At 58.8% G+C, this 19,135-nt stretch overlaps 1 protein-coding gene across 1 annotated transcript; it reads left to right on the top strand.

Annotated features, from left to right (window-relative positions):
- The first annotated feature begins 8,073 nt into the window (after positions 1-8,073).
- Positions 8,074-18,751, top strand: PLVAP (plasmalemma vesicle associated protein). The gene is made up of 6 exons (XM_048831244.2): positions 8,074-8,549; positions 11,543-11,639; positions 13,875-14,521; positions 16,041-16,197; positions 16,767-16,857; positions 17,839-18,751. The coding sequence occupies exons 1-6, from the start codon at positions 8,169-8,171 to the stop codon at positions 17,843-17,845; spliced, it is 1,380 nt and encodes a 459-aa protein (XP_048687201.1). The 5' UTR covers positions 8,074-8,168; the 3' UTR covers positions 17,846-18,751.
- Positions 18,752-19,135: the final 384 nt, after the last annotated feature.

The following is a 19,135-nucleotide window of genomic DNA, read 5'->3' as shown; positions in this document are numbered from 1 at the left end:
GCCACCCGCCCCATTCCCTGCAAAACAGCACCCCCTACGGAGCCACCCGCCCCATTCCCTGCAACGCAGCGCCCCCTTGCACCGCACTGGGGCCAGCACTGATTCCAAAGGGAGCATGCCTCCTGCTAAACCACCTGCCCCATTCCCTGCAAGACAAGACCCCCTTGTGCCACACTAGGTGCCTGGGGTCAGCGCCGACGCAGAAGGGAGGGCACCCACCGCTGAACTGCCATGGGCACTTTCTGCTGCTCCCTTGGCCCCCCATCCCAGGCCTAGCTGGGTCTCACCCCGGGTCACTGCGAAGAGTGGAGCCCCAGGAGTGATGCTGGGAGTCCGGCTGAGCTGTGTGGAACTACCAGGCCGGCCCCGCTCCCAGCCTGGGGCAGAATGACCCAGACAATGGCGAGCGGGGAGCCAGTCTCCTGTCCCAAGGGGGCTGGGCGGGAGGTGACTCACAGCTGCTATTCCCAGTTCAGGAAGGAAGCAGCAGTAGCCGGCTGACACTGGCCTCAGCAATTACAGACACTTAGCAGCCCCCAGCCAGCCCCGCTGCCTCTGGGAAGATGCAGAGAAGGGAAACCAAGATTGCTGCTGTAGATCAATGCCCGGCACGGAGCCCCCCATGCACACGCACTGCTACCCCAGGGCAGCCATGCCAGTCGCCCCAGGCAGACATCTCTCCGCACGCCCCGAGTCGCCCCTGGCCCATTCGCTCCAGGTCCGTGCTGTGCCCCCGTGGGCCTCTAGGGCTGCAGGGGTGTCCGCGAGGGCCCCATGCAGCCCGCTCCTCCACGGGAGACCTCAGAACGAAGTCCCACCAGCCCATCTTCGTCCACCAAGGCTCCCCCCAGCCGTGGGCAACCCCAGCTGTGACTCACATCCCGCGCTATCGCTAGACAGGGTGAATTGGTGTCAGGACCTACGCTCTGCCCGGCCCACCAGACCTGAGACGCCCCCTGCCCGGCCCAAGCCCAGGGCCTCAGAGGCAGCTCCTATAAGTCTGGTGTGCCCCAGCCCCCACTACAGAGAACCGCACTCCCCGCCCTCCGCCTCCAGCTGGGGCAGGAATGGGATCCGAACGGTTGCATGGTAATTTGAATCATAGAATCATAGAATATCAGGGTTGGAAGGGACCCCAGAAGGTCATCTAGTCCAACCCCCTGCTCGAAGCAGGACCATTCCCCAACTAAATCATCCCAGCCAGGGCTTTGTCAAGCCTGACCTTAAAAACCTCTAAGGAAGGAGATTCTACCAACTCCCTAGGTAACGCATTCCAGTGTTTCACCACCCTCATAGTGAAAAAGTTTTTCCTAATATCCAATCTAAACCTCCCCCACTGCAACTTGAGACCATTACTCCTCGTTCTGTCATCTGCTACCATTGAGAACAGTCTAGAGCCATCCTCTTTGGAACCCCCTTTCAGGTAGTTGAAAGCAGCTATCAAATCCCCCCTCATTCTTCCCTTCTGCAGACTAAACAATCCCGGCTCCCTCAGCCTCTCCTCATAAGTCATGTGTTCTAGACCCCTAATCATTTTTGTTGCCCTTCGCTGGACTCTCTCCAATTTATCCACATCCTTCTTGTAGTGTGGGGCCCAAAACTGGACACAGTACTCCAGATGAGGCCTCACCAATGTCGAATAAAGGGGAACGATCACGTCTCTCGATCTGCTCGCTATGCCCCTACTTATACATCCCAAAATGCCATTGGCCTTCTTGGCAACAAGGGCACACTGCTGACTCATATCCAGCTTCTCATCCACTGTCACCCCTAGGTCCTTTTCCGCAGAACTGCTGCCTAGCCATTCGGCCCCTAGTCTGTAGCTGTGCATTGGGTTCTTCCGTCCTAAGTGCAGGACCCTGCACTTATCCTTATTGAACCTCATCAGATTTCTTTTGGCCCAATCCTCCAATTTCTCTAGGTCCTTCTGTATCCTATCCCTCCCCTCCAGCGTATCTACCACTCCTCCCAGTTTAGTATCATCCGCAAATTTGCTGAGAGTGCAATCTACACCATCCTCCAGATCATTTATGAAGATATTGAACAAAACCGGCCCCAGGACCGACCCCTGGGGCACTCCACTTGACACCGGCTGCCAACTAGACATGGAGCCATTGATCACTACCCGTTTAGCCCGACAATCTAGCCAGCTTTCTACCCACCTTATAGTGCATTCATCCAGCCCATACTTCCTTAACTTGCTGACAAGAATACTGTGGGAGACCGTGTCAAAAGCTTTGCTAAAGTCAAGAAACAATACATCCACTGCTTTCCCTTCATCCACAGAACCAGTAATCTCATCATAGAAGGCGATTAGATTAGTCAGGCATGACCTTCCCTTGGTGAATCCATGCTGGCTGTTCCTGATCACTTTCCTCTCATGCAAGTGCTTCAGGATTGATTCTTTGAGGACCTGCTCCATGATTTTTCCAGGGACTGAGGTGAGGCTGACTGGCCTGTAGTTCCCAGGATCCTCCTTCTTCCCTTTTTTAAAGATTGGCACTACATTAGCCTTTTTCCAGTCATCCGGGACTTCCCCCGTTCCCCACGAGTTTTCAAAGATAATGGCCAATGGCTCTGCAATCACAGCCGCCAATTCCTTCAGCACTCTCGGATGCAACTCGTCCGGCCCCATGGACTTGTGCACGTCCAGCTTTTCTAAATAGTCCCTAACCACCTCTATCTCCACAGAGGGCTGGCCATCTCTTCCCCATTTTGTGATGCCCAGCGCAGCAGTCTGGGAGCTGACCTTGTTAGTGAAGACAGAGGCAAAAAAAGCATTGAGTACATTAGCTTTTTCCACATCCTCTGTCACTAGGTTGCCTCCCTCATTCAGTAAGGGGCCCACACTTTCCTTGGCTTTCTTCTTGTTGCCAACATACCTGAAGAAACCCTTCTTGTTACTCTTAACCTCTCTCGCTAGCTGCAGCTCCAGGTGCGATTTGGCCCTCCTGATATCATTCCTACATGCCCGAGCAATATTTTTGGTAGCACCCTGCTTGTGAACGGCCAGCCCCAGAGACCCAGCTACACCCCCCCCACCCCAAATGCGGCGCCGTGGTCTCGCCGCACCACCCAGCCCTGCCCCATAGTGGGCACGCTGCCCTATGCGCCTCACAGCCCCAACTCTAGCTCCTTTCACTCTATCTTCACCCGCTTCCCCCACCCCACTGGGAGAAGCAGCCCTGGCCCGAGCCTGGCCTCCCACGGCGCCCCTGTCTGGGCCATGCGGCGTCACACGCCCTCGGTCCTCCACGCTCTCCTTGTAGGAACCTGAGACCCGCCCGGAGAAGGGCCCTCTCATCTCCTTCAGCCAGGCTACAGCAGGGATCTTTCCTCCCAGTGTGACTCCAACTGGCGGCCTCCTCGCCGCGGACTCTGGATAAGCCAGGAGACCCAGGGCCCGATGCCTACTGCTGTCCAGAACTTCCACTGGCTTCCCGAGAGCACACGGTGCAGCCATACCCCACCCCGTTCCTTCCCTCCAGCCTCCTCACACTGCGACTGGACGCCAGCATCCCAACCTTCCTGGAACTGCGTAGCCCTCCCGTTCCCACTCCTTCGTTCCGTCCACACCTCCCCGCTCCCTCCACCGAGCTTGCAACAGCCTCCACATATGACCTCCCCACTGCGGGGTCACAAGCTGCCTCCGCTGCATCACCTGCCATGGGGGGCAGCCAGCCTCCCTGAACCTCTCTGCCTCCGAATGTCCATGTGCCCCCGCAAATCCCAGCTGCAAAGATCCCCTTCCCCCTGGCTTAGGCCTCCCCCGCTCCAATCTGCTCTCTCACTTCACCTCTGGGCACAGTCTGTAGGGGGGACGCTCTGTACAGAACCAAGCGGGTCCCTGTGTATTTAATGCAAATGGTGCTGCTTTCCTAGCCGGTTGCAGGTGCCTCATTGCACATTTCCCTGCACTGAAAAGCCCCTTCCTGCCCCGTCCCCAGCCACTCAGCCCCTCCTGCTATCCCCACTCACCTCCCTGCCTCACCCATGTCTCAGCCACACCACCAGGCACCTGGCTCCCAGCTCCACTTTCTGTGCCCACAAGGACGCAGGCCGTAGAGTCCATCCTGGCAAGGAGGCCTGGGGCGGCTCGCTTGGCTTGGGGCTGTGTCGCCATTTGCAGTAGGCCTGGCTCAAGGGGAATCTATTCCTAGAATGGGAATGGGGGGAAACACCACAAACCCAGGTCTGTTTTCAGCCAGGTCCCAAGACCGTGAAATCTGGCAGGATTTGGCAGCAGTGGAATTAGCCTCTGGCCTAAAGTATCCCCAGAGCTCTCCTACGCTCTGACAGCTTTTCCCCGGGCCAGGGAGGGAGCTGGCAGACCCTCGTAAAGAGCGAGGATTTTGATGCACCAAGATACAATCCAAGCTCTTTCCTCCATTGTCCCGGTGCATCAGTGAGTTACACAAGTGGGCGGTTGGTACCAAATAGCCTCAAAACCCCCCAGGAAAGCTTCTCTCTGACCCAGTACTGGGTCCCCATGACCCCGAGCCCCTAGGATTAGCCAGAGAGCTGTAAATTGGACGATGGCTTGTAATTCTCTTTCCCAGCTCGCTGGTTCTCTCCAATGTGTGAGCTCTCTCTTCATTTTCCAGGTAGGATGCATGGCACCCCTCCCCCAGAGCATGGCACATTATCTCCCTGGCCTGTGCGGCTATCGCCTGCTGCAAACACCTGCACTAGCAAACATCTATGGCATGAGCTGGCAACATCTGTATGAAAGCCTCCCTGCTGGCAACATCTGCACCATGAGAAACATCTGCATTATGTCCTGCCTGTGGGAACAGACCTGTGCTACCTGGTGAGAACATCAGTGGTGCAAGCTCCCTGCTGGAAACCCCTTTGCTACCTGACTGGAGAGAGCCGAGAGAAGAGGCCGGGCCGGTGCCTCCTGGCTTAGCCAGCGGAGAAGCCCCCCTGGTATCTTTAAAGGCCCAAGTTTCTGGAATCCTGACCCGGCTCTTCGGAGAGCAGATTCTGCCAGCTGTCCGTGATCAGGTTCTCCTTGTTCCCCTGAATTGCTAGTGGCTCTCCAGACGCGATGGGGGGTTGGCTCCATGCACCTTCTGCCCAGTCCAGGCATCTGGAGTTTGCAAACAGCCCCTATTACATTCACAAGACACTGGGGCATGGAACTGGAGCCGGAAGCAGGAATAACAGGCTGTTCTCCCCAAACCATCTGCCAGCTGAGAATGGCGAGAGTACAGTATTGCCCCTGCCATACCCCCTCCCACCCCACAGGTGTGCTCCTTGCTCTGGGGCAGGGGTGGCAGAGAAGCCAGCTAGTGACTCCCCCATGCTGGGAGCCTCTCAGCTTGGCCAGATCCAGAGTAGTGTAAAGGGGCCAGAACAGGTGACATAATGGGGTCCTATTATTCTCACAGGCCTGATTTCTGCCCCTTGTTTGGTCATGTACACCAATGCCCCATTTACATGTGACTCTGGCGCGTGCCCTGTGAGTGAAGTGCCACCTTCTGATAGCAGGGGTCCTGTGGGGCCCTCCCCCAGCTCCAGCCCAGCCCGGACGTCTACATTGCAGTTTTATAGCCCAGCAGTCTGAGCCCCCATCAGCTGACCTGGGCCAGCAGCGGGTGTTTAACTGCAGTGTAGACACATGCTCCGTGTCAGCCCCTAGATCTTCTCCTCAGCCATTTCTCAGGGAGGTTTCCCAGCAAACCCCTTGAAAAACAAGCCAGTTTCACTTCACATGACTTTGTTTCAGTTTCAGCCTGTCAGTTTCCCCTTCCTGAGTTCTGGGTTCAAGCAAACGCAGGTCGCACAGCAAGGCTCAAAGCCAGGCACAGAACCCAGGAGTCCTGAGTCTCACCCCTTGCCACACAACTAGAATGCAAGTGGGTGAGAAGAGCCAGACCCATTTGCTCCACTGCATCCTGCCCATCGCCCTTGAAGGTTCCAGGAGTGCGCTGGCCCAGGGGGCTGAAGGGAGATGAGAAGAGTGGCCCGTGGAACAAGATGCAACCATGTCCAAGATGTCTAGTCCCAGCTCCGATCAGCCCCCAACGCCAGCCTCCAGCACCCACTTGTTACATTTTCTAACAAGCCACTTCATGCTTTCTCCTCTGCTGCCCCGTGCCTGGGAGGTCCTCACCATAAACCTCTGCAAAGCTCCCTCATTGTCCTCCTTCTAATCCCGTGATAACATGCCCCTTTGCCAGGAGGCCTGCACCCCACTGATGGCTCTGGTGTGCTGAGATATGCTGACCCAGCACTGTCTTGCTGTTTCCTTGGGCACCCCCATCGGCCTGTCTGTACCGTGTGCTGGCTTGTTTTATACTTCCATTGTAAGATCCTTGGGTAGGGTCGGTCTTTTGTTCAGTGTTCATACAGCGTCTAATGTGGCCAGGTCCTGGTCCCCCCATTATGTTAATACAGATAATAAATAACAACAACTAGCACCTTTGTTCTGCAGGGAATTCAGGAGACCTGGGGGCAGTAGGGGTGTCAGGGCTGGGCTTTTCCTGTCCCACGTCAGGGACTTTGGGGTGACTGTGCCCACCAATCCCTTTAGCAGGTGCATAAGAGAAGATGCCAAAAACAGGGTATTCAGACATGTGACCAGCGAAGAGAGAGAGAGAGCCCCTCAATGGGCCCTAGCCACAAGCCAACACGCACAAGCCCAGATGTCTGTGCAGCTGAACCAACTGGTGTTTTGAGGGCCAGGCAGAGTGACCTAGGGACTGAATCTCCACCCTGGATCCCACAGAAATCGGGCCTCGGTTTCTCAGAAGGAAACGTCACCTGCTTCCGGGCAGAAACAAACCACTGAGCGAGTGGGGTCAGGAGGGAATTTCCCCCAAGGGCAGGTTATTCCATAACTGTCCACTAGGGGCTTTCTTGGCCCTTCCTGTGAAGCAATTGGGCGAGACAGGATATGGGACTAGATGGCTGACTAGGACTAGAACAGCCCCCCCGTTGATATTGATCCCAGTCCAGCAAAGCACTTAGGTACATGCGTAATTCATCATGCGAGTAGCCCCAGTGATGCTGAGGGGAGGAGTCACGTGCTGGAAGTCACACAACGTCTGTTCTTAGCCCTGCCATGCACCACCAAGGGTCACTGGCTCATGAGATCCATTGTTAGTCTAGTGCAGAGGTGGGCAAACTACAGCCCGCGGGCCACGTCTGGGGACGGGGAACAGGGGCGGTTGGATAGGCGTGGGAGTCCCAGGGGGCCTGTCAGGGGCGGGGGTGTGGATAGGGATCAGGGCAGTCAGGGGACAGGGAGCGGGGGGGTTGGATAGGGGGTGGGGTCCCGGGGGGCGGTTGGGAGCGGGGTGCCAGGAGGGGACGGTCAGGGGACAAGGAGCAGGGGGGGTTGGATGGGTTGGGGGTTCTGAAGGGGGCCGTCAGGGGGTGGGAAGTGGGAGGGGGCGTATAGCGGGCAGGGGGCAGGCTGTTTGGGAAGGCACAGCCTTCCCTACCTGGCCCTCCATTCAGTTTTGCAACCCTGATGTGACCCTTGGGCCAAAAAGTTTGCCCATCCCTGGTCTAGTGCAAGTGCCCCCAATGGAAAAACCCCCTCCAAGCTAATGCAGGAGGAGATCTTTCCTATACCCTGCAGCGGGGGCACAACCCTCTGTTAGTTACATTCTACGGGCTGGCTGAAAGCTTCGGTAGAGGGGTCTCGTTCTCCAATAAGTCTGATAGGAAGCAGCGGGATCTGACATTTCCCATAAGGAGCGGAGCTGGCTGGAATCAGAACCAGGCTATTTCCTGTGGAGACCGCAGCCTGCTGGGATGGATTCGGACAGGAGATTTTCCATTGATTTCACAGAGCCTTAGACCAGGCCCTGTGAGCCCGTCCCAGGGAGCATCCCCCTCGCATACACACACAACCCAGCTGTGAAGTAGCAGCGGGGTCCTCAGTTGGAGATGCACAAATAAAGCTGGGGGGGGGGGGGTTGTCCCAAGTTTCGCCCCTGTCCATTACAGGCTGGGAACAATAGCCCGTGTGGAAACAGCAGCTGTGTTGTACCAGCGCATCCGGAGAGGCAGGAAGGAGCCAGGCAGGAGGAAATATTAAATAGAGCAATATAAACACTCGGCTAGGGGGGATAAGAGGCGGACGCGCCCCGCCCCACCATCACTGCCCGTGAAAGCGGGGCCAGAGAGCCGCACGGCGGCAGTCAGCCTGCAGCATGGACAAGAACGCCTATGCCATGGCCAAGTTCGGCCTGGAGTCCAGGGACAACCTGATCCCCAAGCGAGACTGTGGCTTCTACATGAAATACATCTTCCTCTTCACCTCGGTCATCCAGTTCCTCATCATCCTGGGGCTGGTTCTCTTCATGATCTACGGCAACGCCCATGCCGGCACCGACGTCCACCTGCGGCACCTGGAGGAGCAGGTCCAGGAGCTCTACAGCAAGAAGATGCTGCTCAACGCCAAGAACAAAAACCTCACCCAGCAACTCAACGCCACCAGCAAGGAGAAGCTCGGCTGCTCCCAGCTGATGACGGCAACCCAGAAAGAGCTGGAGAAATGCAACGGCAGCCTGCAGGCCTGCACCTCATACCAGGTAGGCCTGCCTTGGAGAACCATCCCCTGGGGGCATGTGCCCCCGTACCCGAGCTGTCTGTCCTTCCATCTATCCCTCCTAGTGTGTGTCTCTCTCTCACCACCCTAGCATGTGTATCTATCAAGCCATCCCTTAGGCTCTCTCTCTGTCCCCCCACAAAGAACAGAGAGAGCAAGGATCCCCTTGGTCGCAGCCAAGAAATAACAAATGCAATGCTGATTTCAGAGCCAAATTCACCCTCAGGGTAATTCGGTGGAATCCCACCATGCCCGGCCCATCCGTCCATCTCTCCTTTCTGCTCAGGGGCTGACCAGGGCAATAAGATCCACTGAGGCACGGAGGTTCTTTTGCAACCAGGAAAGTGACCGATTCAAATTTCATCTCCAAATATCCTCATCCCCTGACTCGGCCGCTACAAATGATTGTTTTATTAGCGTGGGGAACCTGGGACCATGCTACCGAGCATCCTCTCCATAGGGTTTAACTGTAATACTCATAGACATGATACCACTAAGCAGGGGAAATTCGGAATTTAAAGAGAGATCTCTTCTTGAGGGTGGTGTGCATTGTTAAACATCTGTCACGCTCCACCCCAGAGGTGGCAGCATTTCAATGGTGGTGGGTGAAGTTACTCCTCTGTCATTTCTCCGTTCTTACCATGCTCATTGAAGGAGTTTCTTAACACTTCTCTATTGCTCTATTGCTATTGAATAGGAAAATGGAATGATTTTTTTAAAAAAGCCAAGGTGCTTTTCATTCTGCAGCTTTCCAATAGAAACACTGATTCAAAAGTTTCCATGAAAATTCTTATATGTTCAGTTTCTTGGTCTTGGGCTCCCCCCCGAAAAAGGAGAATTCAAAGCCACTAAATCCTATTTCATGGTTGGTTTTCGGGTTTCTGCTGAAAATGTTTGTGTTCTAACAAAGGTTGATTTTGGAGCAAAGAAAATATAAAAAGATTTTCTTGGAAAAATGTCAGCTCCTTTGGGGTGTCCACAGGGCTAATCAGCTCCTGCAGCTGTTCTGATGCCCAGAGTGCGACCGCACCCTCCTGTGCCCTTAGGGTCTGCCCCGTGTTAAGTCCTTAAAGACACAGTTTTCTCCCCTTTGAGTGTCTAACAAAAACCAGACTGTTTTTCTTTAACTCCTCATAAAAATCAGCACCAAGATCGGCTCTCCTCAGAGACTCAAGCTCTCCTTCCTCTCCATCTTATGTTCTTATATGACCCTGCCTATCCAAGCACCTTACCACCCTCTGTAGAAATGCTTTTGTCCACAATCTCTACGTGGGGAACCTAAGGCACAGAGAGGCTAAGGGTCTGTCTCCGTTGCAATTAGACAAGGAATCAAGGAGCAAGGCCCTGGCACGGGTTTGCTCTGAACTGGGAAATGGAAAACTCACTTTGCCAGAAATTAGAACCTGCTGGAAAAATCTCAGGTTCTGGATTGAGGGCAGCGTTCAAGCCATTTGCAAATGCAGGTTCTGTTTGGTGCCAGCCACATGCTGGGTGCTGCAGAACTTTTCATGCTGTTCCCCAGTCGACTCGGCATGGGGGCGAGAATGCCTTTCCAACTGAGTTTTGATGATCTGATTAGAGCTGGATTCCAGCTCGTTACAAGTGTGTGGGGGGGGAAAGGTTCGCTTAAACGGATCGGGGGGCTGGGAGGCACTTGCGAAACTCAACATCATCTTGCAAACCCCAATACGCCTAATGCAAAAGTCTCCCAGGTTTCCCTGGTCCCAGGCCCCCCCAGCGTCTCATTCCATCCCATGAGCTATTCTGAAGAGGACAAAGAATCCATGCCTCTTTCAGAAGCACAGACGGGGTCACAGCATCCACTGAGCAATTCTACCCTCCCCCTGAAACATACCTAACCCCAGTGAATCCCTGCTTCCCAGAGATGGGGCTGAGCCAGATCTGGATCCACCAAGTTCACTGGGGAGCTTGGATCCAGGATTTTGGCTCAGGTCTTCTTATAAAGACTTCGTATACTAACCATAATGTGTTCTGATTGGCTGAGCACCCCACAGCTCCCAGGGATGAGCGAGACCTAGAGCTCAGCACCTCTGAACATCAGAAATGAGTCAGAGGGATTCTTTAGTTACCGAGCACGGTCTGGTATGTTGCAACATTCCTGTTTCATCAATGAACATTTCTCTCCGTCCGTCCATCTGTCTCTCCCTGCTCCCTATTGATCAGACAAACAGACTCACCGGGACTCCCTACAAAGTTCCATTGTGGTTTAGAGCGACGCCCAGGAGCAGAATTACAGAGACAGGCTTGGGGCTGGGAGCTTTGCCAGCACCAGCACTTGAGGAAAGCGAATGCACCCAGTGACTCACCCACAGCCTTTGTCCCACTGCAGAACGCACAATTCACACCACACTGCCAGGCACACGGGGAGGAAATCAGCCAGGGAACTAGCAGGCCAGGGACTACTGGCTCATCTCTCCTGGTCACTTTGCACTGGATTCTTCCTCTGAGCTAACAACGCTTCGCCTTTCGCTGGCTCCTTCCACCTCTCAAATGTTCTGTTCAAATGTGTTCGGGGCAGCAGGAGCAGCTGGTCTGCGCAAAGCCACACTGCAGCAGCATGGTCAAGTGTCTGCCCTCAGGAATGGAAGCGCAGAGGGGTGCAAATCAGGACTGAGGGGCACTGGCAGAACCGTGTGTAAGGCGAGCTCAGGGCTGGGATAACAGGGGGGCTGCGAGTCAGGACTAAGGGGCACCAGCAGGGTGGGAACATTCACAAGGAAGCAGCTTCCATGGTGCTTGTCTCGACAATGCCCCCCGCCCCCCTTGTCTCCAGGAGTGCCCACGTTCCTCACCGTTCTGCAAAGGGAGAGCGGTCAATTCCCTCCCTCCATCTCGGCTGCCCTCCCAGGAATTTCCTGGGCAGGGCTCCCCTGGTGCCATGGTGGCCACGCGTCCCTTGTGGAAGGGAAGCTCTGACACCTTCCGCCCCCCCCCCCCCCCCCATTCTCTCCCCAGACCCAGTGCCAACAAATCTGGAACTACGCCGGGTACAACAAGATGATGGCGGACGAGTGCTACAGGAACATGAACATCCTAAACGTCACCTGCTACGGTGCGTGAGAGCTCCCAGCTCCTCTCCCTCCCCTGCCCAGCTCAGTATCAGTGGAGTCACGTCAGGGCCAGGCGGGGTCCCCGCAGGCTCTCCATGGCGTGGATGCAGCCAGCCCCCAACACCCCAGGCAGCAGGGAACTGCCTGACTGCTCACCGCACCCACCTGAGGTCAGAGATTCTGGCCTGCTTCCCCCTGACACCACTGGACCTGGTCATCACCTAGGCATGCACATCCTCCCCGAGGGAGCGGGCCACCTGGGGCTCCAGGGTGGCCCGTGGTGAGCAGGAAGGTCACATGGCAGCATTGTGCAGCTCACTGTTGCAGAGCGTGGGGTGCAAACCCTACTTTGTCCGGGCTGTGGGAGCAGGGGCCCTCCCGGCCCCAGTTGGAGCCCCTGGGATTCCTCCCTCCAGCCCCCCAGTTTTAGCAGCAGATAGTTTTAGATTTTTAGGACCTGATCCCAACTTAGGGTTGTCAACTTTCTACTTGCACAAAACCGAACACCCTTGCCCCACCCCTCCTCCTAGGCCCCGCCCCTCCCCACTCCATCCCCCCACCCTCTTTCGCTCATTTTCACCAGGCTGGCTCAAGGGGTTGGGGTGTGGGAAGGGGGTGAGTGAGGGCTCCAGCTGGGGGTGCAGGCTCTGGGGATGACGGGGTTGGGGTGCAGGAGGGTGCTCTGGGCTGGGCCTGAGGGGTTCAGAGAGCAGGAGGGGGATCAGGGCTGTGGCAGCGAGTTGGGGTGCAGGGGGGGTGAGCGCTCTGGCTGGGGGTGCAGGCTCTGGGGTGGGGCCAAGGTGTTTTGGTTGCAGGAGGGGGTATGGGCTCTAGGCTGGGGATGGGGGTTCCAGGCTGGCGCCAGAAATGAGGGGTTTAAGGTGCAAGAGGGGGCTCTGGGATAGGGCCAAGGGGGTTGGGGTGCAGGAGGTGGATCAGGGCTGTGGCAGGGGGTTGGGGCACAGGAGGGGTTGAGGGTTGCAGGCTCCAGGCAGCGCTTACCTCAGACAGCTCCCAAAAGCAGCAGCACATCCCCTCTCCGGCTGCTACGTGGAAGCGTGGCCAGGTGGCTCTGCGCCCTGCCCCGTCCGCAGGCACCACCCCGCAGCTCCCACTGCCCATGGTTCCTATGCCTAGGAGCCAGAGGGGAGACATGCCACTGCTTCCTGGAGCCACGCAGAGCCACGGCAGACAGGGAGCCGGCTTAGCCCCAGCCAGTGGTGCTGACCAGAGCCACCGGGTTCCCTTTTCCACCGGGCGTTCGGTTCGAAAACTGGACACCAGGCCATTCTCTCCGAACCTCAGAATTCCAGTGGGGTCACCCCTGCCATGTGGGAGCAGGGTGCTGTATTGCACCCCCACGTGGCCCCCCCTGGAATTTTCCCCCACTCAGGACTGCTAACCCGGGGAGTTCAAACGTCAGGAGTCGGACCCCGGGAGATCACCAGGGCTGTGGCGGTGCTGAAGCCCCTCGCTACTGCCCACACCCCAGAGCCTAATTAATTAATCCATCCTCTTCCCCTCCCCCACATCTGCCCCTTCCCCAGCCCGGCAATTAATTCTGCACACACACCCCCACCCCCATCACAGCTGCTCCTTACCCCCAATCTCACGCCAGGGTCCTGTAGCTCCGGGGGGAGGGGGGAGCAGACTGACTCATTGTTCAAGTGGGGGGGGGGTCAGAGTCACCTTGAGCTGCTGGGCTCTTCCTGTCCCCTCCCCTCCTGTGGGAATGGTGTTGGCTGCTCCGTCACCCTCCCCTATCCAAAAACTCCTCCGGGCTTCTGGGAGGGGGTTGCGCCGCCTGCCTCCTGCAGCAGCTGTGATTGGCTGCTCTTCCCCAGGAGTTCCCCCCGCCCCCAGCAGGGCTGACTCCAGTGCAGGGATTGGGTCCAGGGAGGGCAAACCGAGGGGAGTGGGTGCTGGGGATGGGGGTGCTGGGGGATAAGGGTCCAGGGGGAGTGGGTGCTGGGGATGGGGATGCTGGGGGAGGAGGGTGCAGAGGATGGGGGTGCTGGGGAAGGAGGGTCTGGGGGGGGATTTGGTGCTGGGGGAGGAGGGTCCAGGGGGATTGGGTGCAGGGGATGGGGATGGGGGTCCAGGGGGAGTGGGTGCAGGGGATGGGGGTGCTGGGGGAGGAGGGTCCAGGGGTTGGGGGAGTAGAGGGCAGGCGAGCCGGATCCCAGGGGGAAGTAACCCCATCGGCCCAACTCCTGCTTTGTCCTCTCCCGGCACAGCCGAGAAGCTGAGCCTGCGGGAGACCCGGGACCGGCTGTTGCGGGAGGCCCAGCAGCAGCAGGAGAACTGCTCGCAGGTGACGGAGAAGCTGAAGCAGGCGGCCAGCATGGCCAGCGGAGAGCGGGAGCTCTGCCGGCAGCAGAGCATCGACCTGCGGGCCCAGTGCAGCGGGCTGAGTCAGGGGCACGACCTTTGCTGCAGCCTGCAGGAGAAGATGACGAGAGAGCTCCAGGCCGTCCGGCAGGACATCCAGGCCAAAGTGGGGACCTCCCAGCTCTACCAGCCCAGCAGCTGCTCCACTCTGACCCAGCTGGTGGCCTCGCAGCTCCAGAGGGTGGAGGACAAGGTGCAGCAGGAGGTGCAGACCCTGGCGCAGGAGAACGGGCGGCTGCAGGGCGAGAAGCTGCGCTGTGAGGCGACCCTGCAGGCGTGCGGGCAGCAGCGTGCCGGGGAGAGCCAGCAGCACCAGCGCCAGCTGCAGACCCTGCAGGCCGCCTGCGATGCCGAGGCCAAGCGGAGCTACCAGGAGAAGCAGACGCTGATGGAGGAGAAGGGGCGCCTGAGCCAGCAGCTGCAGGAGAAGAACAAGCTTCTTGCCCAGGCTGAGGCCACGAAGGCCCAGCTGGAGAGCTGCAGGAAGGCAAAGGTGAGGGGGGCCCCATGCTGCCTGCCTGTCCGCGCCCACCTCCGTCCCGAAGCGGGGGGCGGGGAGGTGCGCGCCTCCTTGTCGGCACATAGGAACTTGCCCACAAAGCCAGCCTGCCAGCTGGGCATGTCCATCCCGCCGGGTGTTTGTCTGTTCATTAGGGCTGCCAGGCGTCTGGTTTCTGACCGGAGTGCCCGGTCGAAAAGGGATCCTGGCAGCTCTGGTTGACGCCACTGACCGGACTGTTAACAGTCTGGTGGGCGGCACAGCGGGGGCCTGGGGCTAAGGCAGGCTCCCTGCCTGCCCTGGCTCTGTGCGGCTCCCAGGAAGCAGCTGCCAGGTCCCTGCTGCCCCTAGGCACATGGGCGGTCAAGGAGGCTCCGTGCGTTGCCCTTGCCCCTGGGGGCCGGCTCCGCAGCTCCCATTGGGCAGGAACCACAACCAATGGGAGCTATGGGGGCGGTGTCTGTGGGTGCGAGGTCAGCACATGCAGCCTCCCTGGCAGCCCATGCGCCTAGGAGCTGCAGGGACCTAGTGGCTGCTTCGCAGGAGCAATGGTAAGCACTGCTAGGACCCCGAACCCCTTCCCACACCCCAACCCCCTGCCCCTGCCTGGAGTCCCCTCCCGCCCCCAAACTGCCTTCCGGAGCCTGCACCACCTCCCCACAGCCCCCTACATTCCCTGCCCCAGCCTGGAGCCCCCTCCTTCACCCCAAACCCCTCATCCCCAGCCCCACCCCAGAGCCCACACCCCCTGCTGGAGCCCACACCCCAACCCCCTTCCCCAGCCCGGAGTCCCCTCCTGCACCCCAAACCCCTCAGCCCCAGACCCACTGCAGAGTCTGCACCCCCAGCCAGATTCCTCAACACCCCCCCACCCCCATGCTCCAGCCTGGAGCCCTCTCCCACTCCCAAACCCCTCATCCCCAGCCCCACCCCAGAGCCCTCACCCCCCTCACAAACCGTGCCCCAGCCCGGTGAAAGTGAGGGTGGGGGAGAGGGAGCGAGGGGAGATGCAGGGAGTGGGGGAGGGGCCTCGGAGAAAGGGCCGGGCCTCGGGAAGGGCCAGGGTAGGGGTGTTCGTTTTTTTGCCATTAGAAAGTTGGCAACCCTACTGGTCATCCATTGATGTCCTCGTAGGTTGTGGCGGGGGCATAAATAGTGTGTTTATCCTCTCCCCCCCCCAGCCTCCACCTCCCCACATGCACACCCGGGAGCAGATCCCCCAACCCGTACGACCCCCAACCCGTACGACCCCGTACGACTGCCTGCTGGCTCACGGGGCCCCCAGGGCTGGGGCAGCACATAGCAGGGGACAGAGGCCTTCCCCACAACCTCCTCCAGCCACATCCTTGCCAAGAGTCAGCCCGGGAGGGTCTCCCCAGTTCCTTCCGTGCACGTCACCGTCTGGTGCCAGCTGGGCAGAGTCAAGCGTTCCGGGCTGCCCATGTGCTGGCTCCGTGGCTTGCAGCTGAGCTCCAGGCCCTGCTAGCCAGCATGTCTCTCCTCTCGTTGACAGGGCAGTGTTTTCCCAGGGAACCCAGGCCTGAGAAATCCTGGCAACCCCGGGACCTTCGGCAACCCCGGGGCCTTTGGGAACCCTGGCACATATGGGAATCCCGGCACCTTTGGAAACCCAGGGACACTGGGGAATCCCGGGACTTTCGGAAACACTGGTGAGTGCCCGTGCGAGGAAGGGCAAAAGGCAGATGTCCAGATGCTTTCCCAGTCTGGCCTGTAGCTTTGGCAGGTGGGCGCCAGCCTCTGGGCACAACCCTCACCCACTTTCCTATCCCTGCTCTGAGAAACCCCAGCCCCAGCGCCACCTTCGCCATCTATCGCGAACGAAACCCTGCAGTGTTGGTGAGGCTGGTGCCATGGAGCAAGTGGCATGGAGGTTTCCACCCACCCGGCTCTGCCGCTGCCCACGGCCCCTTGGGCTCCCTAGCACTGTTGTGCATTCCTGTCATTCCCGACTGGGACCCGTTATTACAGCAGCTCCAGACAGCTCCAAGGCCTGCGTGCAGCTGGGGGACGAGGGGGACCCCTTGCTGGGTCATCGGCATGCCGAGCCAGACCCCCCTTGTGTTCCTGCCACACCAGGAGCCCCATGTCCCAGACTCTTCCAGGAGTGGCGAGGCCAGCCCAGGATTGGGGGCTTCTGAGCGGGGGGGAGGCCCCTTCCCCTGCACATATGGGCAGTCGATTCCAGACAAGAGACCTCTGGTGCTTCTCACCCTGTTAGACCGAGCCAGCCTGGAGGAATTCAGAAAGCGAATCCTGGAGGAGGCCAAGCTGCCCAACCAGTTCCCCCCAAAGCCCGTGCCGCAGCCCAGGTAAGGAGCGAAGGGCAAGGCAGGTTGGGGTGTATCCCCTGCATGAGCACTCCGAGCAGCCTAGCATAGCAGCTGTCCCTCTAGCACCTCACCCCACCCCTCTACCCCGGTATCCCCCACCACCATTTTAAAGGAGACCATTGGCCCCTTGCAGCCAGTATCCTGCCTCTAGCACTGGCTGCAGCTTCCCCTTCCCACTAGTGCGCCTGGTTGATTGCACAGGACAGTCCGTGTGTGTCTAGAACCCTTCCTGACCCTTCACACCCTGAAGCATGAGAGCTGGGGTCCGGCAGCATCTGGCCTCTCGCTGCTGCTCAGTTAAGAAGCCCCCTGACTAAACACCATCTCAGCGTAAAGCAGCTGGCATGTGGGTGAAGCCTAGAACTAACATCTCTTGCTGGACGTGCTCAAAGAGCATTTCCTGGGGGTCGGGGCGCAGAGCTCCTGTTTCACAGCTACACACACTTGCCCCCTGGGGGCGACGTGGAGGGAGACGTCGTTAGTGTTTGCGAAGCTCTTTGAGCTCCACCGAGGCAAGGCGCTGCGGGCCAAGGAGGTATCGCAGGCGCAGTTATTGTGCAACAGTGCAGGGAGTTGCAGGGATGCCGTGGCGGGGGATCAGACCCCCACAGAGCATTTCCTGAGCGGCTTGGGGTGGGGGGGCCTTGTGCACGTTACTAATTATCAGTAGCTGGACAATACTGCGTCTGGCCAGTGACTCCAGCGGGCGCAGGATCGGGCCCTCTGTTTTCTGGAGACAAGGGCTAGCCTGAGGGCAGGAGAACCTGCCGGAGCCAAGCCGCAGCCTGCCCAGGCTCTTTGACAGGGGGGAGAGGGCAGGGGCCACGGGAAATCCTGGGGCAGCAGGATACCACAGCAGCCGGCGACTTCCTCGCGGGGCAGGAACCCGGGTGCAGCCACTCGGGCTGCATGTGCGCGAGGTTAGTGCTGACCCTCTCACTGTTTTCTTTTCCACGCCAGCGGCTAAGCAGAGAGCGAGGCCACGGGGAGCAGGGACCGGGAGCTGAGCTGGAGCAAAGGAGAGGAAACCGCGACTTGATTGGCAAGACACTTAGGAGACTGAGCTGGTGCACGGCCTGAAATCTCTCTCTCACTCACACAGCCAGACAGACAGACATGCCTGGGCAGAGACGTACAGACAGGCGCCCGCACATACATGTGAATCTCCCCCCCCCCCCCCACGCACACAGCTGAAATACACACTCCCCCAGCTGAAATCTCGCGCACACCCACACACACACACACACAGCTGAAATCTCGTGCAGACAGACATTTGGACAGACTCTCAGATCGTCCCACTCCCGCTCACCCCAGATACACATGCTCTCTGGGCCTCCCCCTCCTGCCCCTTATTCCTCGTCCAGTTACCCCGGTTCACCAGCCCCCGGAAGCTGATATTGTCCTTTGGCAGCCCTCCCTTGGACTTGTAGCTCTTGGGAGCGGGGGGTGGGGGTGTCTGGCCAGACCTGGCAGAACTGCACAGGCCAAGCCTGGAGGGGGTGGGGGAGGACCGTGGGTCCCTCTGTCTGACCCCGCTACTACCCCTGCTGAGATCCCCTCCATCCTCCCACCCCGGGCCTGACCCCCGCTCCAGCCTCACCCCCCGCCCTCCTCCAGCCACTCATGCATCCCTGCCCAGGCCTCGCTTCCCCCAGGCCTCAAGCCCCTGTTCTGCTCAGGCTCCGCGGCCCCAACACCCCTCCAGTACTGCAGCCCGTTCCCGGGCCCTTGCTGCTCACCCCATCCCAGACAGCCGCGGGGCTCAGGGGCAGGGGGCCAGCCAAGCAGGATGTGCCATGAATGTGATTAGCTCATGGCGCTTTGCTGTAAATTCTTCCACCCCGCATGGAATACACGCCTGACGGCAGCCTGGCCTGGCTTTTGCGTGCTTTGTTCTCGCTCGCTGGCAAGCCGGTCACTGGGGGCTAGGCAGGGAGCTGGGCGTGTGACCTGGTGGGTCTGGTTCTGCTCTTGCTGACCCTGGCCCAAATCAGGGGTAATTCCCTTGAGCCACCGGAGTCCCCTGCCCTGAGCCAAGGCTGGGGACTCGGAAGGTCCTGGAAGGCCTCTGTGCAGAGCGGGGGCTGGGTGCTGACAGTCCTGGGGTTGCATGTGGGGGTGACATTAGCTAGGGGGCTGGGTTCCCAAAGGGGCTTTTGCCCCAGAGTTCTGACGAGCACAGGAGAATTGGGGGAGGGGACACACGTCCCCATGTGCCTCGTCTCTTCCGCCACCCCCCAGCCTGCCCCCTCCACCA

Source organism: Caretta caretta, chromosome 25, assembly GCF_965140235.1.
Source record: "Caretta caretta isolate rCarCar2 chromosome 25, rCarCar1.hap1, whole genome shotgun sequence".
In the NCBI taxonomy this organism is placed as follows: Eukaryota; Metazoa; Chordata; order Testudines; family Cheloniidae; genus Caretta; species Caretta caretta.
Note: the sequence above shows the minus strand (reverse complement) of the source record. Positions and strands in the feature narration are given on the sequence as shown.